The 22,417-nt window shown below is 46.3% G+C and overlaps 2 protein-coding genes across 2 annotated transcripts in view; one reads left to right on the top strand and one right to left on the bottom strand.

Annotated features, from left to right (window-relative positions):
* IFT56 (intraflagellar transport 56) overlaps window positions 1–21,522 on the bottom strand; it is a 206,796-nt gene extending 185,274 nt beyond the window's left edge. The window contains exons 1-2 of the mRNA XM_050954243.1: window positions 21,444–21,522; window positions 21,189–21,326 (exon numbers count right to left, since the gene is read on the bottom strand). Coding sequence (XP_050810200.1) covers window positions 21,189–21,326; window positions 21,444–21,446 — 141 coding nt within the window. The 5' untranslated portion in view covers window positions 21,447–21,522. The remainder of the gene's footprint in view (window positions 1–21,188; window positions 21,327–21,443) is intronic.
* Window positions 1–22,417, top strand: part of PLBD1 (phospholipase B domain containing 1) — a 219,305-nt gene that overhangs the window by 51,634 nt on the left and 145,254 nt on the right. The window lies entirely within an intron of this gene.

Below are 22,417 nucleotides of genomic sequence, written 5' to 3'. Positions count from 1 at the left end.
GTGAGAAAAAAAACAAACAGCTGCTGTTTGCTTTCAGTGAGAGTGAGAGACTGGGGTGGAGGGAGGCGGGGTGGAACTTGCAATGCAGGGTTCCAACACAGTGTCGGCTCCAAAAATCCACTCTCTCCCCCACGCTCTCTGTCACACCACACCTCACTCCACCCCTTTTGAAAAGCATGTTGCAGCCACTTGAACGCTGGGATAGCTGCCTATAATTCACAGCTCCCAATGCCACTGCAAATGTGGCCACGACAATGCGCTGGTAGCTGTCAGTGTGGACAGATTGCAGTGCTTTCCCTACTCAGCTGTACGAAGACAGGTTTAACTCCCAGCGCTGTACAGCGGCAAGTGTAGCCATATCCTAAATCTGTTAGTCTTTAAGGTGCCACCAGACTCTTGGTTATTTTTATAAAATTAGAATGGCGGACACTCCATCATACTGGGGGATCGAGTTTGGTGGGGAAGGGAAGCAGACTGGGTTCAGTCACTGGGAGGATCGGGTTTGGCTGGGGAGGGGAAGGGAAGCAGACCAGGTTTGGGTGTGGAGCGGGGAGCAGGCGCAATCTGGGTTTGGCTGGGATTTTGGGCAAGGTAGGATTCAAAGAGTCGCAAAGTGAAATGGGCGCTCTCCTCTCCAGTCCCTGGCATACAGCAGGCTCCATTCTCCTTCTGGCTGCTGTGAAATCTATAAGACAGAGGAGCTATTACTGTAATGTACCTACCAACACAGCAATATCTGTACAATTATCGATCCACCGTCAAAGGACTTCACTGGCTTTCTAAATGGCTGGAGAGCAATTCATTGGGAGCGTGATTCGTGTCATATATGTCCTCCCTACAGTCTGCAATCTACAGCCAGCATCTTGATTGGCAGCAGCACCCCCTAATCTTGGCGCCCTAGGTTGTGCCGGCACTGAGTGTATTGCTTTCTGGCTAGTCCCATTCCCTGTCCCCAGCATGCCCCCTTCACTGGGGACTGAGGGGGAGGACTATGTAGGTGCCCACTCTGCTGGTTCTCTGTCTACTGAGGGAATCCCCAGAAGGGGAGTCATGGTGAGTCTGTTTCCTTTGTGCCGCCTGAGTGGTACAATGGGAGCGGAGCAGAGCAGAGAGGAGAGTTTTCTGCTTACAAGGGATGTAAGTGGTGCATAGGCCCTCTGCACAGGAATGCATTTCACCCTCAGAGAGGAACTGGGAATAAGACCTGCAGATCTTGCAAATCTATTCCTCCCAGTGAGGGTTGCCCTCTTGGTGAAATGAACTAGGATTGTCACAGGCTTTAACAGAAAGAAGTCTGGCCTTGTGACAAGTGCTCAGCATGATCATATGCAACCCAGGTTATGTACTTGGCTCTGATGTATTGCTTTCAATGCTAGGTGGGAGCTTCCTACACAGATGAGTGGCTTAGTTCTGCTCACTCTGGATCCCAGCAAAGCTCTTGGCAATTCCCATCCATTCCATTTCTCAAAACAGTACAGCCAGAGAGAGTCTTTGGTGCTCTGGAAGTGTGCAGGACCCTTTCTTCCCTCTCTAAATATACATTTTTTGCAGAGCTATTAGCTAATCCATTGAGGAAGAAACACTTGGTTAACTGGTACGTAAAACATTGTTAGATGTCAGTTGAGTTTTTCACAAACTATGAAATCAGCATCCACCTGATTGCTTTCTTGATCCAAAATGGGATCATCTTCCAGTAACCCTTTTGTGTCATATTTTCAATTAATGTGCTAGGACATCCAAGATGCTACTGACCTAAAGCATGCTTGAAAACAGAAGTTTCATTATAGGGATACTTTAATCTCACACTCTCATCTTTTTCCATAGTAAGACAGTTTGAGTGGGTGGTGAGCTATGCCATTTATAATCTGAAAAGTCTCTTCTTATTACATGCCTCATGGTTTGTCTTGCACCAGAGATGCAAAGGTAATAGAGTGATAAAGAAACAGCTGACATGCAAACTGTGCTGCTTATCTGTTACTATTCATGAAGCCAGAATTGAAAGAAATGAAGGGAAAATGGCAGAAAATAACTTTCAACACTTATTCTTTCATGCATATGTATGACTATACTTCAAACCTGTATCCGCAACTAATTAAGAATCCCACCGTTCTAAGCAGAGTTCAGGAGTTTATGGGGTATGTACTGAGTTACTAGAAATATGATTCTTGAGTTCATGGCTTAGAAATAAAAGAGTGATGGGATCCTCAGGTCTTTCAGCAATGAAAAGAATAGCAGGCAATCACTATGCCCTGGCAAACATTCCAGGTGAAGTTCTATGCTGCATCTCCAAAGAGAGTCAGCACAGCAGGTGCAGCCCAGGGAGGTGGATGCGGGTGGAAGTGGCTTTATACCACCATTCCATGGCCCAGATTATGGATTGCTGTGGGAATTGATCTGCTTTACAGCAGCCTTTTCTGGGCTGCCTATAGGCTGCTATACAGTACAGAAAAGCTGTAGCCGTGAGAGCTATGACCATGCCCCGAAATGTTCCCAGGATGCACACTATTCCTGAGCCTATGGGGAGGGGGGAATGGGGACATCATATGGCCATTTATGTCAGTCCTGCCCTGCACAGCACTGGGGGAATTCGGTTGCAGTCATTTTATACTCCTGTATGCTTACCAGACTTAGATAAAGGGGCCGGAGCAGGGGCCAGAATTTGGTCTGGCCTGTTTTAACAAAACATCGTGTTTTGTTCTAAGCTCTGTCTGGGAGGTGGAGAGGGGAGAGAGAGAGACAGCTATTGCTGAATATCATTATCACAAGTACATTTGCCTATGGTTAATCCACTCTATTATTTAGTTAATTATGGTGTAAAGTGTTGTTCTTTGTAGGATACATGGAATATATTTTTTTTTTCTGTAGATTTTGCTTTGAGCCTTTGTTGCAGGGGAGGCTGGGCAGTGAAAGAGAATAAGGACAGTGTCCATTCAGAATAATGGAAAGAGACTTCTCTGTAGACCAGAATTTGTTGAGATTACATTAAGAAAGCTTGATTCTCAGACAAGAGTGCACAAGCTTTCATAATTAGGGCTCTATCAAATTCTTGGCCATGAAAAACACGTCACGGACCATGAAATCTGATCTCCGCGGTAAAACCTGGTCTTTTGTGTGCTTTTATCCTATATTATACAGATTTCATGGGGGAGATCAGCGTTTCTCAAACTGGGGATCATGATCCAAAAGGGAGTTGCAGGCCTAATTTTGGCAGTTAATTTGGCAATTAATCTTTGATTATCAGCAGGTAAGTATGCCCAGTGGTCTGTGATGGGATGTTAGATGGGATGGGATCTGAGTTACTACAGAGAATTCTTTCCTGGGTGTTGACTGGTGAGTCTTGCCCACATGCTCAGGGTTAACTAATCGCCATATTTGGGATCGGGAAGGAATCTTCCTCCAGGGCAGATTGGCAGAGGACCTGGAGGTTTTTCGCCTTCCTCTGCAGCATGGGGCACAGGTCACTTGCTGGAGGATTCTCTGCAGCTTGAGGTCTTCAAACCACAATTTGAGGACTTCAATAACCCGGACATAGGTTAGGGGTTTGTTATAAAAGTGGATGGGTGAGATTGTGTGGCCTGCATTGTGCAGGAGGTCAGACTAGATGATCATAATGGTCCCTTCTGACCTTAAACTCTATGAGAGTCAAAAAGTTATTTTAGGGGGGTCGCTGTATTGCCACACTTGCTTCTGTGCTGCCTTCAGATCTGGGCAGCTGGTGACCAGTGGCTGTTGGCTGGGCGCCAATATCTGAAGGCAGCGCCCCACCATCAGCAGTGCAAAAGTAATGGTTGCAATACCATTCCATGCCACCCTTTCTGTGCTGCTGCCTTCAGAGCTGGGCGGCCGAAGAGTGGCAGTTGCTGACTGAGGGCATAGCTCTGCAGGCAGCAGCGCAGAAGTAAGGATGGCAATACCATACCATGCCATCCTCATTTCTGCACTGCTGCTGGCAGCGGCTCTGCCTTCAGGGCTGGAATCCTGGCCAGCAGCCTCAGCTCTCCAGCTGCCTAGCTCTGAAGGCAGCACTGCCACCAGCAGCAGCGCAGAAGTAAGGGTAACAGTACCGCAACCCCCGCTACAATAACCATGTGACCCCCCCCCCCACAACTCCTTTATGGATCAGGACCCGTAAAATTACAACACTGTGAAATTTCAGATGTAAATCGTTGAAATCATGAAATTTATTATTTAAAAAATCCTACGACTGTGAAATTGACCAAAATGGACCTTGAATTACATAGGCGCCGACTCTGTGGGTGCTGGGTGCTTAGCACCCACCAGCAGCCAAGCTTCCCCCCTCACCTCCCTGCTCCCCAGTGCCTCTCCCCTGTTGGCACCCCACTGATCACTTCTCCCCTTCCCTCCCAGCAGGGCCGGCTTTAGGCCTATTCCACCAATTCCCCCGAATCGGGCCCCGCGCCTAAGAGGGCCCCTCACCCAGTGAGAATCCCTTCCCTGGCTAGAGGCGCCTTTTTAATTTTTACTCACCTGGCAGCGCTCTGGGTCTTCAGCAGCACTTCAGCAGTGGGTCCTTCACTCTCTCCGGGTCTTCAACGGCACTTCAGAGGCGCGTCCTTCGCTTACTCTGGGTCTTGGGCGACACTGCGGCAGTGGGTACTTCAGTGCTGCTGAAGACCTGGAGCGAGTGAATGACCCGCCACCGAAGTGCCGCCAAAGACTCAGAGCAGCGCCTGGTGAATACAAGCCCCATGTGATTTTTTACATGTTTTTTTTTAAGTCATCCCTGCCAGGGCCCAGTTGAAACTGTTTGAATTGGGCCCCACGCTTCCTAAAGCCAGCCCTGCCTCCCAGCACCTCCTACCTGCCACGTGCAGGTCGGCTCTGGGAGGGAGGGGGAGGAGTGGAAACAGGGCACACTCAGGGGAGGAGTGGGATGGGGCAGAACAGGGGTGGGAAGAGGCAGGGTGGGGACTTGGGGGAAGGGGTAGAGTGGGGCAGAGTGGAGGTCAAGCATCCCCTGGGTAGAGGGGAAGTCGGAGTCTGTGGTGAATATGGTAGGGCCCTAACTATACAGAATCCTTTGGATTTCAAAGGATTTGCTGCAGAAATTCAATCAGTGTCTTCAGGCTCTCCCAGAATCCTGAAGATGAGATGCTAATTCCTAAGCAAACTGATTCATCAGAAGACTTTAGACATGTAGGAGTATGCTTGTGATGTCCCCTTTTCTCCATCTCCCCTCTCTCACTTCTCTCTAGGGAGATGCTTGTTCCAAGTTCTGGGTGATCATGACTTAAAGCCAGATGGGAGATGTTCTAAAGCACTCAGCATTGGCCTAGTCCTGCTCCCATTGTAGTGATTTGGAATTTTACCATTGATATCAGTAGGGGAAAGAGTTAGACCAGCACTAAGCGTTTTTGAAAATCCCATGCAGACAGTATATAAGTATTGTGCTGATCCAGTCAGCAATGGTGTATGCATTATCACAATCACTTACCTTGTACACACTGCCAAAGAACATGGCCCTTTTAAGTAGATTACTGTGAAGGGGTCAACGCACTGCTGGAGTTGCTCCTTGTGGTCAGGCATGGCAGCTCTCACCCTGTCTGGCATCCCCTGCTGACAGATGCTCTGGTCCTCTGGAGGTCAGCCTCCTCCTATGATGATCCTACAGCCAGGTCATGATTTAAGTCCACCTATTCCAAGGTGACATACAGTTCAACAAAATAAAAGTCTAGTCCTTATATCTGGTGTCCAGTGCCAGTGCTGGGCTCTGTGGTCCTTTTCCCTTCTCTGGCCTCGTGCCACCATACGAGTGGCTGATATGGGAACCCAGGCACACACACTACATTGCTTCTCAACCCAGGGAACCTATAACCAGCAGCCAAAGACAGCTCCATCTCACTTCTTGCTGCCACCTCCATGGGCTTCTTCCTACTCAGCCTCTCAGGCCTTCTCCCCTGCAATCTCTCAGTCCAACTCTTGATTATTTTTGAAAGTGGTTTCTCATGTGTAATTTAATATAGAAACTAAAGTTATCATATATACAGACTCCCAGGACCCTCTTCTGGGTACATCACACTGTTGAGTTTAAAAAAATTTTTTTTTACAGACCTGAGGTACCTTGCCTGCCCCTCTCTGCCATATGTGAGAGGATAAAGCAATATAATAAAAGCTAAATGTATGTCTCAGCTTTCCTTCTCTAAATCACAGCCAAAATTAGGTTGACTTGCAATACAAGATCTTAGCTATGTGGAGAAGTTTTGCTGCTTATTGGAACTTTTGGCAGAGGGTTTCATTTTGGAAGTTTTCTCCCTTCCCTTTTGTGCACAAAGCAGTGTATTACATTATTTCTAATGATTACTTCCACTGCAAAAGCAGAATGCTCCGAATAGCTAGTGGGCAATACAGTTCTCCATTTGACTTCCATGTGAAAATAGGTAGCAATTTAGAGAATACTGTTCTCTTCTCTTCCATCTCTCCCCAGCAGTCTCTCTTCAGTGAGGCCAGCTTCATGGTTAGAAACAAGGCTTCATGGAAGTATTGTACTTCTTTCCTACCTGGATGCTTCCGCTTGCAAATCTCCCAGTCTTATTCCTCCAGCCACAAGCACTCTGTGACCCTGCTGAGCCTTGTCTACACTAAGGGTATGATAACAACCATGGAGGATTTTCTAAAAATTACCCTGAAGTCAAGAAGGTTTAAGATTAGACTTCTGTTTAAATGTTTATCTGGAAGAGGTCAGGGGAGAGACTACCAAATGATAGGTTACAAATGAACTGTGAATTAGATCACTCTGGTCTCCTAAAGCCAGGATGGGATTTTTGAAAGTCCTTAGTCTAGTTTCTGGTGACTGGCTCTCTCTATTAACCAGTCTGAGCAAGTAGTTTCACATTTGTCTAGTATCACTAAGCTTACCTAACTCCCCAGGCATCATTTATCTCCATCCTCAGGATGTGTCTTATCAAAGGGTTTGTATGCACAGGGAAGTTAGTATGGAATAGCTAAACACATTAGTTATTGTGAGCTTTTTTTCTCATGTAGACAAGCCCAAAGTCTTTGAGACCTCAGTGCTCATCTGGGTTATTAATAAAGGCATTTAGATAAATGTACAACTGACTAAGTTTTCAAACTTAACAGTACAGTATCTGCTGACTCTGGGTTTTCTGTACAGGTACAACAGGTTTTAATAATTCTTGTTAACTTCTCCTTTGGGAGTGAAAGAAAAACAAACTTGTATTAACAGCTGAATTTGCTCACTTAGTCACTTTTCCGTCTGAAAATATTTTTTCTTTTTTTGGTCTCTTTGCCTCCCAGCTCCTGAGTGTCTTTGATGTCTGCTTTCTGAATGCAGATGGAGATCTACTGGACCTTATTCCTGTATTATTCACGTATTCAGCAGTGGGTTGGTATAAGGGTGACCCAGCAGACTTTGAGAGATATCAATGGGACATGGGTCACTGCTCTGCTCTTATCAAGGTGCGGGCAACAAAACTTCTCATAACTTCTAGCCCCTGCGTAGACTTGTATCATGATCATGTTGATGTAACCCTCATTATTATTTATATTTTGGGAGCATGTAGGGGCCTCAATCAGGCATCGGGGCCCCATCAGACTGGGCACTATAGACACATCAGTCTTGATTCCATTTTGTTTTAACTGATACTGTTCATAGATAAGTTTTCTAACAAATCATTCTAGTTCTTGCTTTTGTATCATGTTACTCTTGTATTTGGGCTTTCATTTGTCTCTAAATTGAAGTTGTTTAATATCTGAAGATGGCTAAAAGCCACGTTGGAGAGACAGATAAGAAGTTCCCATGCATTTTTAAGGGGTACAAAACATCTCAGAATGGCGGATCAGGTGACTGTGCAGTATGCTACCTTTGAAAAGGGCAGTATCTGATTTTCTAGAGCCAGCCTCTTGTCCCTTGGTCTGCTAGTGATCTGTCGAGGCAGCATTTTAGTCTTCTGGAGGGAGGAACAGGAGATACCTGCATCTGATTTAGAGGTAGCCTCTTTGTGTAAATTTGGGGAGTTAAAGATGCTATAGCAGGCCTTGCAACTGGTGATTTTCATTATCATCCAGGAGAAGAACTATGGTACTGTGGCAATGGGTGTCATATAAAAATGGTTAGAAATTGGTTTTTCATTTCTAATTGTGGTCTCCTTCCCTGTGCTAGTAGGGAGATGGAACACTGCAGGTGTAGGCACGGTGCTCTGAGGAAGAAGAGGCAGTGCCACCTAGATCAACAGGCACTCTTGGTTTGACTTTCTTTTTTAAAGAGAGGTTTTGTTATTGGGTTTCAGAAGAAATCTCAATAGCTGGTGTAGATAGTGGCCACAACATGGTGCTTCAAAGATGAAGGTGACAAAATAGGGAATTCTCAGGGTTCCAGTTGGGATCTGAAGACTTCTGGGACACTCCCTTTTGGTGTAGGGAATGTCACAACTCAGGAACCTTAGCTTAACCTGGAGAAGAGTCAGATATTTACTTATTGTAACTGGCTTCTGTGAACACTGGATATTAGAGCTGAGTGAATACTTAAAAGTATGAATGTAAAGACAAGGGAACCTTGTCAGTAAAAGCAAATTTGTTTAAAAATGTAAATGTATATTGACAGAATATTCTTTTTTATTTAAGCAGGTCACCAAGAGGAACATAAACAAAACCAGCATATTTTCAGCTAATATTGAAGAATATTTGTAGAAAGCAAATTTTGCATAATACATGTGTCCAATAAAAACTAAACTAACTAATCAAATAATCAAATAATTACTACTAATTGCATGTAAACAGCCAACTGACCAAGGATTATTCCCAGAAATGTCAGTGACTAATTTTTAACAGCCGTAGCTGGCTGTCACGGTAGGGCAGCTTCTCCCAGCCGACCTCTGTAAATTTCCCTTAGCTGGTTCCACCCAAGTTGGCAACAAATTCTTTTTTTTTTTTTTTTTTAAAGCAAACAGAACACAAAACAAAACCTTTGTAACAAAAATCCTCTCCTCCCAGGTGCCTTGTCTGGGGTGAAGGCTTCAGCCTTCCTGCCCAACTTGGAGGCCAGGTCACACCACTTCAATCTTTTCTTCTGTGGGCTGGGAAAGGTCAGCAGGCAACCATTGCATCCCCTGCTCATGTCTCTCAGAGTGAGACAAGAGTCTGGTTGTATGCCATGCTTTCCCCCAGAACTTATTCTGGAGGGCTGACAGAGAAGACAGCCTTGTCTCACCCTACCCTGCAAAGCTCCTGATCTCAGGCCCTTAAAGAAACAGTAGCCTGGATTTCCCCAGACTCTATCACCTTCGGACCATTTCTTCTATCCTAGCACCTACATTCATCATTTCCTAGGCCATTATCTGCTCCAGAATACCTGGTCTCCCAGGCATCCCCTCTCTGACTTTAAAGGGCCAGTATGTCCTGTTATAACAAGAGATTCAAACTTGATAGTCTGATAATTCTTGAACAAAGGCAAAATCCATCAGATGGGTTATTTGCAACAAATTGTTTTTCCAGCTCTACTGATGTAGAATAGAGTGTTAGAATGATCAGGATTACTCACTGTTCTCCTTCTGTTTTCTAGGTTCTCCCTGGATATGAGAACATCTATCTTGCTCATTCCAGCTGGTTTACATATGCACCTACGTTGAGAATATATAAACACTGGGACTTCAACATCAGATTCTGGTATATACCTTTTTAAGTAAAGGTAAGTCATGGTTTAGCACAGACTAAAATATGGACATAAAAATACAGTATCACCATAATAGCAAAAATAAATAAAATAAAATCCACATCAAGTATTATAACACCATTGTTGGACACAGGGTCCCAATTTAAGATTTTAAAGTAATCAGCCACAGTTATGCAAAAGGTACTGGATATGTAATATCTCACCTCTAACTTCCTTCTACATTTATGTTCATCCATTTAATTTCATCAGTCATTCGTGTAGAACAAAACACATTATGCTCAGCATCTGATCGATTTTTTTTCTATTTTTTTAAATATTAAGCAACTTTGTGCCTTGTGAAAGAGAGCTGTGAGGATAAAAATCTCTGAAATCTTCTTTAGTTACATCCAGTAACTATCTGCTTGTGGGGATGGAGAGATACTCAGTTAAAAAAATTGAGATTTCTCTACATGTGCATAAAAAAAAATCCCAAAACACTTTCCATTTTAAGTTAAAAGCTGGTCTGGGGGTATATGTATGTGTATATGTATAATGCCTTTATTACAAACAGCCAAAGAGATTAATACAAATACTGGCATTTTTAAAAGACCTGGATCAATATCACTACTTGGTGGTGAAATAGATTTAGACAGACTGGATTATTTTATTTACTGATATATCTGGTCCTCTTTTACTTGTGCCTCCAAGAGAGTGTTCGAAATTTAAAATCCATCCTGAATTTCCTTCTACTAATGTAAGTCCTTACAAAGTATTCAATGCAACAGGATAAACTTAATATTTTTTAATGGAATGTCTAGCCATCTCCACAAGCAGATATTACCAGATGCAACTAAATAACGTTTCAGTACTGCCAACTCAAGCCCTTTAACCTACCCAATTCTAACATTTAAGGTGCTGGAAAAGGTTGAGGTCTACCAATTCCTAGCATCCCTGGCAATTACAGAGAAGAGAATTAACCAAGTGAGATAGAAATATCTCCTCCTAACTTCTGTCCTCTGCTCATTGTTCCAGAATAAGGGTAAAATGAAATATCCTCAAAAATCTTACAGACATATTCAGGGCTGGCTGGAAAGGGATATTCCATCTCCACCCCAAGTCTGGAAACCCATTTAACCCTGTATGTGTGAGCAAAAATCTCCACCTAATTCTATAAGGGAAAAAGTCGTCATAGTTCCACAGCATAATTCTCTAAAACTATGGAGGAATGTCTTTTCTCCTGTGATCTCTAGTTCTGTGCATTCACTTTAGTATTTTTCCCTGGGCTAAAGGGAGGTATGAAAATGGGAGGGTATAGAAACAAATTAATAGGCTGTGAAGGCTCATTTCAGAATGGCACAAGACAAGATAGTCAATAGAAACAGACTTAGGTTTTGCTAGATGTCAAGAAAGAGTGATGTGTGGGCACACCTGAGAACAGAGTATGGGCTCAGTGACCCAGGACTTGCAGCAAATTCTATTTCACAGCAGGAGAGGCAGAAGGGTTGTGGGGAGAAGAAGGCAGAATCCCACAGGGGCACCTTCTTATCCAAAAGGAGTACAATAGGCATTATATGATGCAAGCAAATTGATAATCTATAGATTACTTGAATAAACATAATTTCTAATAACCTTGAAAACTCTTTGCAGGTAAAAGGGAGGTTTTATGCAGACATCAGAAAATTCATAGAAGAGCAACAAAATAATTAAGGGGCTAGAGGGACTGAGAAAAAAAGATTAAAAAAAATTGAATATGTAATACTACCGTGTCAAGGTTCCTTCCCCACTCTGAACTTTAGAGTACAAATATGAGGACCTGCATGGACACTTCTAAGCTTAATTACTAGCTTAGATCTGGTAACTCTACCACCATCCAGAAATTAGTGTCTGGAGCACTTCCTGTCCCCCCAAAACTCTCCCCTCCCTGGGTGGCCTTGATGGACTTCACCAATTCCCTGGTGAACACAGACCCAAACCCCTTGGATCTTAAAACAAGGAGAAATTAACCATCCCCCCTTCTTTCCCCCACCAATCCCTTGGATCTTAAAACAAGGAAAAATCAATCAGGTCCTTAAAAAGAAAGCTTTTAATTAAAGAATTAAGGTAAAAATCATCTCTGTAAAATTAGGATGGAAAATACTTTACAGGGTAATCAAATTCGTATAGCCCAGAGGAACGCCCTTGAGCCTTAGGTTCAAAGTTACAGCAAACAGAGGTAAAATCCTTCCAGCAAAAAGAAACATTTACAGGTTGAGAAAACAAAAATAAGACTAATCTGCCTTGCCTGGCTATTACTTACAATTTTGAAACATGAGAGACTGATTCAGAAAGATTTGGAGAGCCTGGATGGACGTCTGGTCCCTCTTAGTCCCAAAAGCGAACAACAACCAAAACAAAGAGCACAAACAAAGACTTCCCTCCACCAAGATTTGAAAGTATCTTGTCCCCTTATTGGTCCTCTGGTCAGGTGTCAGCCAGGTTCACTGAGCTTCTTAACCCTTTACAAATAAAAGAGGCATTAACCCTTAACTATCTGTTTATGACATACCGCTTGGCTAAATAATGAAGGTGGGGATATGATTATGTTGCCTCTTTTTTTATCTGAATGGTTATTCAAAGTTCAGGGCCCTGGGGATGTTCCTGCTGGAAGTACTGAAAATGGAATCTCATATTTCCTGTGTACATTTCTTGTAAATAAACAAAATTGCATCAAAATCCTGCTTTTCCAAATACAGGATTAACTAAAGGCAAAAAGAGGAGTTTCTTAGCTTACAGGTCCAAGCTTCTTTTTAGCCAGCATCCCAGAATCAGAACCTCTCTCTAAGTTTCTCTTGGGGGTTTCACTTTGGTTATAGACTTCTGCTTGGATTTTTCCAGGTAGTCTCTGTGTCTCTCTGGACCTGTGCATGTGTGCACAAACACACATGTTCTGCCCTCAACCCCACCAAAAACAATACTTAGCGCGCACACACACCATGCCCATACAGTCCAAACCTGTTCAGTGGGTTCACATAACACTTTAGTTTTAGATGAGGGGCTGTGGTTAATTTATCCTTACAGTTATGTTAACTGAAGAGTGTATTCACACCCATCAATCACAACAAGTGTGATGGGGCAAGGCCAGATGGCTACAGTAAAGTAGTAAGGAAAAGGCATGTTAGCCCCAGGCTAACCAAAACCCTAGTACCATGGTAACCAAATGGCAGTTGCTCCAGGATAATCAAGACACCTGTGGCCAATTAAGATCTTTCTAGAAGGCAGTGGAGATAGCTACATTGATTGGGCCACCTGAAGCCAATCAAGGGCTGGCTGGAACTAGTTAAAAACTCTCCCAGTTAGTCAGTGAGTTTGGTGTGTGTGTGAGGAGCTGGGAGCAAGAGGGCAAGGAGCTGAGAGTGAGCGGGTATGCTGCTGGAGGACTGACGAGTACAAGCATTATCAGACACCAGGAGAAAGGTCTTGTGGTAAGGATAAAGGTGTTTGGAGGAGGCCATGGGGAAGTAGCCCAGGGAGTTGTAGCTGTCATGCAGCTGTTACAGGAGGCACTATAGACAGCTGCAATCCACAGGACCCTGGGCTGGAACCCGGAGTAGAGGGTGGGCCCGGGTTTCCTCAAAACCTCCCAACTCCTGATCAGACACAGGAAGAGTTGACCCAGACTGTGGGTTCCACCAGAGGGGAAAATCACTGAGGTGAGCAAATCCTCCAATAAGCGCAGGACCCACCAACATAAAGGAGGAACTTCGTCACAACTGGTGACAGAAGTGGGATTTTTGGTGTGCACAGCGCAGCAGAAGGAGGGCGATTTAAAAAAACAAAAAAGGGGGAGAGGGTTTTTTTTTTTTTTTCACCACAATGGATGACGTAGTGCGGGCACTGACATAAGCCACGGCGGCCAAGCAGGAGGCTACCCATGTCCAGGCAGCCGCCCAGCAAGAAGCAGTGCGGCTGCAGCAAGAGACTAATTGCCTGCTGATGAACCAAGCTGCTCAAGACCGAGCTATGTTGTGGGAACTGGTAAACCAGGTAAAGACCCTTACAGAGCTGAACCGTGGCCATGATGGGACGTGGCTCATACGGGCTAGCCATTGGCTGCAGAAAATGACACGGGAGGATGATGTAGAGGCATACCTTCTGGCCTTTGAGAGCACAGCCCTACGGGAGGTCTGGCCTCTAGATCAGTGTTCTGGCATCCTTGCCCCATTCCTGTGTGGGGAGGCCCAGAAGGCCTACCATGATTTGCCTGAAGATGCTAAAGCAGACTACTCCCAGCTGAAGGCAGAGATCCTGGCCAGATTTAGAATTGCAACACGGATTTACTAAAGGTAGATCGTGCCAAACCAATCTGATCTCCTTCTTTGAGAAGGTGACGGATTACTTAGATAAAGGAAATGCGGTAGATATAATTTACCTAGATTTCAGTAAGGCGTTTGACACGGTTCCGCATGGTGAACTGTTAGTTAAATTGGAAAAGATGGGGATGAATATGAAAGTTGTAAGGTGGATAAGGAACTGGTTAAAGGGGAGACTCCAGAGGGTCGTATTGAAAGGTGAACTGTCGGGCTGGAAGGAGGTCACCAGTGGAGTCCCTCAAGGATCGGTTTTGGGACCGATCTTATTTAACCTTTTTATTACTGACCTTGGCACAAAGAGCGGGAATGTGCTAATAAAGTTTGCAGATGACACGAAGCTGGGGGGTATTGCTAACACGGAGAAGGACAGGGATACTATTCAGGAAGATCTGAACCACCTTATAAACTGGAGTAATAGAAATAGGATGAAATACAATAGTGAAAAGTGCAAGGTCATGCATTTAGGAATTAATAATAAGAATTTTGGATATACGTTGGGGGCGCATCAGTTGGAAGCGACAGAGGAGGAGAAGGACCTTGGGGTACTGGTTGATAGCAGGATGACTATGAGTCGCCAATGTGATACGGCTGTTAAAAAAGCAAATGCGATTTTGGGATGCATCAGGCGGGGTATTTCCTGCAAGGATAAGGATGTGTTAGTACCGTTATATAAGGCGTTGGTGAGACCCCATCTGGAATACTGTGTGCAGTTCTGGTGTCCCATGTTCAAGAAGGATGAATTCAAACTGGAACAGGTTCAGAGACGGGCTACAAGGATGATCCGAGGAATGGAAAAACTGCCTTATGAAAGGAGACTCAAAGAGCTTGGCTTGTTTAGCCTGGCCAAAAGAAGGCTGAGGGGGGATATGCTCGCTCTATATAAATATATCAAGGGGGTTAACGTTAGGGAGGGAGAGGAATTATTTAAGTTTAGTACTAATGTAGACACGAGGACGAATGGGTATAAATTGGATATTAGGAAGTTTAGACTTGAAATTAGACGAAGGTTTCTGACCATTAGGGGAGTGAAGTTTTGGAATAGCCTTCCGAGGGAAGTAGTAGGGGCAAAAGACTTTCCTGGCTTTAAGACAAAGCTTGATAAGTATATGGAGGGGATGTTATGATAGGATCGTTAATTTGGGCAATTGATCTTGAATTACCACCAGACAGGTCTGCTCAATGGTCTGCGGGGAGATGTTGGATGCGATGGGTACTGAGTTGCTGCAGAGAATTCCTTCTTGGGTGCTAGCTGGTGACTCTTGCCCACATGCTCAGGGTTTAGCTGATCGCCATATTTGGGGTCGGGAAGGAATTTTCCTCCAGGGTGGATTGGCAGGTGCCCTGGAGTTTTTTCGCCTTCCCCTGCGGCGTGGGGCACGGGTCGCTTGCTGGTGGTTTCTCTGCAGCTTGAGGTCTTCAAACCATTTTTGAGGATTTCAATAACTCGGTCCTGGGATAGGGGTTGTTATAAAATTGGATGGGTGGGGTTCTGTGGCCTGCCTTGTGCAGGAGGTCAGACTAGATGATCAGATTGGTCCCTTCTGACCTATGAGTCTATGAGTCTAACGACCGCAGTGCGGGCCCAGCGGTATCATGAGTGGAGGTACCAGGAAAACAAAACCCCACGGTCCCAATTGTATGACCTCATCCATCTCGCATGAAAGTGGTTGCAAACAGAGCCCCGGAGTCCAGAAGAGATACTAGAGGTTCTGGTCATTGACTGGTACATGAGGGCACTGCCACCAGATCTCCACAAATGGGTAGGCCAGAATGATCCGTTCACCTATGACGAGATGATCACGCTGGTAGAAAGATGCATGACAGCCAGAGAATTGACCCAACTACCCAAGGAAAGCTCCTTTTGTAGCAAACACCCAACCCCAGCCCTGGAAGGCAGGACAGCCAAACCAGCAGAGACTCCAAAAGGAAGGGATTGGCTTGAGTGGGGGGAACCCTGGGACTAAACCCCCTAGCCCACATTTAGAAACAATTATAGATGTTATGCATGTGGGGAGTGGGGACACATAGCAGCACAGTGTCCCAGCACCGAGGAGCCTATGCAATGCAACTTGGGGGATTGGGAGTTCCCATGCGCCCTTATCCACCTTGCGGCATCGCATTAGCCCCGCATAACTACACCAGGCTGGTGAAGATAAATGGAGCAGAGACTACAGCACTTGTGGAGTCGGGGAGCGCTATCACCTTTATATCGGGTAAGCTGGTAAAAAGTAGCCAGCTGCTGCAAGCCAAACGCATGGCAATGACGTGTATGCATGGGGACGTGAGCCATTACCCCATCATTCCAGTGGAGATAGAGGTTCAGGGGAACCCCATTGAGGTGACAGTGGGCGTAGTTCCTAAACTCCCATATCCTGTAGTTATTGGGAGGGACTATCCAGGGTTTGATAATTTACTCCCCCCGGAGAAGCTGGAGGGAGGTGGAGACCCTGTTGGCAGGGACTCATCACTGGGGGAATGTCAACCCCCAATGTTTTCTGAGTTTTCTCAGGATCTATTCTCAGCCCCTCAAAAGGCCCGGAAGACAAAAAAAAAAAAGGAAGGCCGCGAAGGCTTTGGGAACCCGAATCCTGACCCAGGGCCAGAAGATCGCACTAGTAGACAGATGGACACGAGCAGCCATCAGAGAAACTACCAACACGGAAGGTGAGCCCAAGGCTGGCCCCAGCCGTGATGGCAATAAGCCGTTGGAAGAAGCAGAAGCCGGCCCCTGGGAGCTCAGGCAGGTTAGTTCTGGGAGACAGACTTTCAGACGGGACCAGGCAGAGCACCCTAGATATGATAACGTCAGGAAAGAGGTGGCTGAGATAGATGGGATACCAGTGGAGGGGAAGGTCTGGGGTCCAGGACCCTACTTTATAGTGAAGAAAATCTCCTGTACCGTGTGGTGCAAATGCAGGAGCAGGAGATACATCAACTTCTGGTGCCACGAAAACATCAAAAAGCCATATTGAGCCTCGCCTGCAGTCACCTGTTTGGAGGACGCTTAGGGGTAGAGAAAACCCAGGCCAGGATCCTGCGGAGGTTCTTCTGGCCAGGAGTACATGAAGATGTTAGGCGATACTGCACCTCTTGTCCAGAGTGTCAGCTACATAGCCCTCACCCACACTTGTGGGCCCCTTTGATACCTCTTCCAATAATAGAGGTACCATTTGAACGCATAGCCATGGATCTGATTGGGCCCTAGAGAAGACAGCTTGGGGCCACCAACATGTGCTGGTTGTATTAGACTATAAAACCCGATACCCGGAAGCCGTCCCCCTACACAACACAGCTTCCAAGACAATAGCTAAGGAGCTAGTACAGAACTTTTCCTGAGTTGGGCTACCCAAGGAGATACTGACTGATCAAGGGCCACCTTTCGTGTCCAAGTTGATGAAAGATCTCTGTTCATTGCTCCATGTACAAGCCCTACGGACCTCTGTATACCACCCACAAACAGACGGTCTTGTAAAAAGATTCAATAGGACCCTCAAGGCCATGATCAGGAAAGTGGTGAGCCGGGGTGGGAAAGACTGGGATACCCTATTGCCTTACCTCGTGTTCGCCAACCGGGAAGTTCCACAAGCCTCCACAGGTTTCTCTCCATTCGACTACTATATGGGCGCCACCCCCGAGGCATATTGGATATAGCCAGAGAAGCCTGGGAAGAGGAGCCAAATCCCGGAAGGAACATAGTCGAGCATGTACTACAGATGAGGGATCGGATAGCCCGAGTTACACTCATTATACAGGAACAGTTGGAGAAAGCACAGGAGACCCAACGGACCCATTATAACCACCAAGCAAAGCTTTGACGGTTCCAAACAGGGGATCAGGTAATGGTCCTGGTGCCCACAGCAGAAAGCAAGCTGTTGGCCCAGTTGCAGGGACCCTATGAAGTGATTGAAGCCATGGGAGAGGTAAACTATAAGGTGCAGCAGCCAAGCCGCAGGAAACCGGAGCAAATTTACCATATCAATCTTCTAAAACCATGGCATGATTGAGAGGCATGCTTAGTCATCCAGGAGACCCTTCCCCAGGAGGATAACTTACATGAGCAAGTGAAGATATCATCCAACTTGACGCCAATCCAAAAAATCGAGGCAGCCGACATGATTAATCGCAACTGAGATGTGTTCTCTACAAAACCGGGGCAGACGACTGAGACCTGTCACCATATCCGGACGATCCCCAAAGCCAAGGTAACAGAGACCCTACCGAATCCCAGCAGCCAAAAGAGAAGAAATCAAGGCCGAAGTAAAGAAAATGTTAGAATTAGGCGTTATTGAAGAATCCTACAGTCAGTGGTGCAGTCCAATCGTTCTAGTGCCCAAACCTGATGGTACCGCGAGATTCTGTAATGACTTTCGCCGACTGAATGAAGTATCCCAATTTGATGCATACCCCATACCACGCATCGATGAACTGGTTGACCGACTGGGTAGTGCCCGATTCTTGACTACACTGGATCTAACAAAAGGGTATTGGAAGATTCCCCTGACCAAAGAAGCTAAAGAAAAGACAGCGTTCTCCACCCCAGATGGGCTATTCCAGTACACTGTCCTCTCTTTTGGGTTACATTGGGCTGCAGCCATATTCCAGCGCCTCATGGATAAGCTGCTGCGCCCTCATACTAGTTATGCAGCTGCATACCTAGATGATGTCATCATCCATACGCCAGACTGGGGAACCTACTTGGAGAAAGTTGAGGCCTTTCTACGCACCTTAAGGTGGGCTGGCCTCACCGTTAATCCTGCTCAATGTGCCATAGGACTAGCAGAGGCTAGGTATCTGGGATATATTGTAGGAAGGGGTATAGTAAAGCCCCAAACTAATAAGCTAGAGGCGATTCAAAACTGGCCCCAGCCGACCCGAAAGAAGCAGGTCCGTGCGTTCCTAGGTGTAGTAGGCTACTACCGAATTTTTATTCCCCACTTCACCAGTAGGGCAAGTCCTCTAACGGACCTGGTGAAGGCCCGAGGTCCAGACATGGTGAAGTGGACCGACGCAGCAGAGAGGGCATTTTTAGACCTTCGGACAGCCCTCTGTAATGACCCCATACTCATAGCCCCAGACTTTTCCAAGGAATTTATTTTACAGACAGATGCTTCTGAGGTGGGGTTGGGGGCGGTTCTGTCACAAATGATTGAAGAAGAACACCCGATCCTCTATCTAAGCAGAAAGCTGCTCCCAAGAGAACGGAAGTATGCAGTAGTCGAGAGAGAATGCCTTGCTGTCAAATGGGCCATGGAGACACTGCGTTATTATCTCTTAGGCCGGCGATTTACTCTTGCGACGGACCACGCACCCCTCCAGTGGAAGCAGAGAAATAAGGAAAAGAATGCCAGGGTCACCAGGTGGTTCTTGTCCCTCCAACCATTCCAGTTCCGCATATGGCACAGGGCTGGATGCCACCACGGCAACGCTGAAGGTTTATCACGAGCACACTGCTAGCATCCCAAGTTGCCTAACCCTATGGTGTTGAGCAGAGGGGGGGATATGTGATGAGTCAAGGCCAGATGGCTACAGTAAAGTAGTAAGGAAAAGGCATGTTAGCCCCAGGCTAACCAAAACCCTAGTACCATGGTAACCAAATGGCAGTTGCTCCAGGTTAATCAAGGCACCTGGGGCCAATTAAGATCTTTCTAGAAGGCAGTGGAGATAGCTACATTGATTGGGCCACCTGAAGCCAATCAAGGGCTGGCTGTAACTAGTTAAAAGCCTCCCAGTTAGTCAGTGAGTTTGGTGTGTGTGTGAGGAGCTGGAAGCAAGAGGCGCAAGGAGCTGAGAGTGAGCGGGTGTGCTGCTGGAGGATTGACAAGTACAAGCATTATCAGACACCAGGAGGAAGGTCTTGTGGTGAGGCTAAAGAAGGTGTTTGAAGGAGGCCATGAGGAAGTAGCCCAGGGAGTTGTAGCTGTCATGCAGCTGTTACAGGAGGCACTATAGAAAGTTGCAATCCACAGGGCCCTGGGCTGGAACCCGGAGTAGAGGGTGGGCCCGGGTTCCCCCCAAACCTCCCAACTCCTGATCAGACACAGGAGGAGTTGACCCAGACTGTGGGTTCCACCAGAGGGGAAGATCACTGAGGTGAGCAAATCCTCCAATAAGCGCAGGACCCACCAACGTAAAGGAGGAACTTTGTCACACAAGGTTTTAACTCAACCCATTACAAGGTTCCACCTAGCTCAAACAATTACATTCCACATATTATTTTCTGAAGGCGTACACACCAAATAGGGAAAAGAATGTTAGAACAACTGTCATGAAATTAAGAAAAGGACAATTTAGGCTTTGGGGCAAAGATTAACAGGGATGCTGGACCAATAGACTGTTTCAGTGTAGAAACTCCTATTTCCCTACTATACAAAAACTACTGTTTCTGTATAGTTTGCTCTATTGCTGCTAGATTTATACACAAATGGTCTGTCCCACTTCTTCTGCACCACCAAAAAACATCTCTCCTGCCTGCTGCCACCACTTTAGGACAACATCCTGATTCTCTCCAGCAGGAAGCAGGATTTTTTTCATCTCACCTTCTATGCTCTCTTGTAGTCCCCCAGTGAAAGGCACAGTATCCAATCCAGAGGTCAGTGTCCTCATCTTGTTTCCCCACATGCTGTTTAAACTTCAAAGAAAAAGGGATGCAAAAAAGACACCAGCTGTCAAATTTTGTCAGATTGTCTCATGTGAAACAAATCAATTTATAAAATTAATATTAGTATGTTTTCTGCTGGCTTGACAAACCTGGACACGGAAGTCAGGTGGTGTCAATATCACATTTTCAAGGACAGGCAGTTTTTATCCAGTCACATAGTCTCTGTACAACTATTGTAAAGCTGTAAAAGTAAAGGAGGGTGAGTGATTATTCAGGCGGGCGCAGGGGGCATATCTAGGGTGTGAGAAAGAACAGAAACGACAAATTAGTTGAAAAAGCTGGAACTTTTTCCAAACCAGGAGCTCTGCTGCAGTTGGGAACAGTCTGCCAGAAAGAGTCTCGTCACTCTAGTCACTGGGAGAAGAGTTTGGGCAAGGCCCTGGGGGCTGTGCACTGGGCACCAATCCTGCATTGGCAGGAGGACGGGGAGAATGTGGACCCAGTGGCCTGCGGCCCCTCCCACTCGCACCCCCGTTGCCTGGGAGACTGGCGGAGTTAGCCCATTAGCTGCGGAAGCGCAGAGCCCTGTAGGCCGAGCCCCCTCCCCCGTTACCTCCAGCAGGGCGATGGCGCCGGTGAAGTCCCTCTGGGCCAGCAGCTCCTCCAGCTGCGGGACTTTCTTGCCTTTCTTCTTCCGTTTGTCGCCCTGCGGCGGGGCACCCCCCACGGCCGGCTTGGCCCGGGAGAGCATCTGGAGGGGAAGAAAGAAGAGGGGAGAAGGGTGAGAGCGGGGAGGCGCTGGGGGGCGTCAGACCTCCCCGCTCCTGCGTCCCACAAGCGGCGACCCCCTCCCTGCCCTGTCCCTCACCATCTTGCCCCTGGGCACCTCGCTGCTCCAATGAGTCCGTTACCCTGGTAACACCACAGGGGGGGCAGTGGAGACTGAGTAAGTGAGACACCGAATAGGGCCCGGCTGGAACTCACGTCCCAGCTCACAGTTCCGGCCCCCATCCCGTGGCTGGCGCAAAAGAGGAGCCGCTCGATTCTCCGGGGAGATTTTGAGAAGGGACGTTTCCGGTGCGGCTCGTGCTTATCTCCATAGCCACCCAAGGGGCAGGGTGTGATTTTATCGCCGCAGTGTCACAATAATTATTTATTTATTTTTGGTTAATGTCCCCGCTCTGGGGACGAGCAGTTGAGATGAGACTGTGAGTTTTCATGTGTAATACAAACCTGGCCTTCAGGGGTCTGGAGACAAGCTCAAAAACAGGACCCAGGTCCGCTTGAGAGGCTCATCAATGAAGAAAGCGAAGAGAACAGATTTTTGGTGTCTGACTCATGGTTTTTCAGTGCCTGGGGTTGCTAATAGTGTGATTGTGCAGCAGAAAACTTGGGGCCGTGGTACAACACCGGTGCTTTTGTCAGGCGAGAACATAGTAACGTCCTTTGACAACATGCTTAGAGGCTCTACATAGGATATAACACTAAATAACAGAACAGGGAACTACTGATTTTTCCCCGGGAACAAATGATTCAGTGGTGATGTCATGACATGTATCAGTGTGTGGTATGTGATGTCATTACTGGACTTTTCAGTGCCATCAGCACGTGCAGACCTTTACAGACAACTCAATACAGTAACTCCTCGCTTAAGGTTATAGTTATGTTCCTGGAAAATGTGACTTTAAGCGAAATGATGTTAAGTGAATCCAATTTCTCCAGAAGAATTAATGTAAATAGGAGGGGTTAGGTTCCAGGGAATTTCTTTCAAAACACACACACACACACACACACACACACACACAGAGTTTTAAACAATTTAATACTGTACACAGCAATTAT

This window comes from Gopherus flavomarginatus, chromosome 1, assembly GCF_025201925.1.
Source record: "Gopherus flavomarginatus isolate rGopFla2 chromosome 1, rGopFla2.mat.asm, whole genome shotgun sequence".
Taxonomy (NCBI): domain Eukaryota; kingdom Metazoa; phylum Chordata; order Testudines; family Testudinidae; genus Gopherus; species Gopherus flavomarginatus.
The sequence above is the reverse complement of the archived record's forward strand: the minus strand, read 5'-3'. Positions and strand labels throughout refer to the sequence as shown.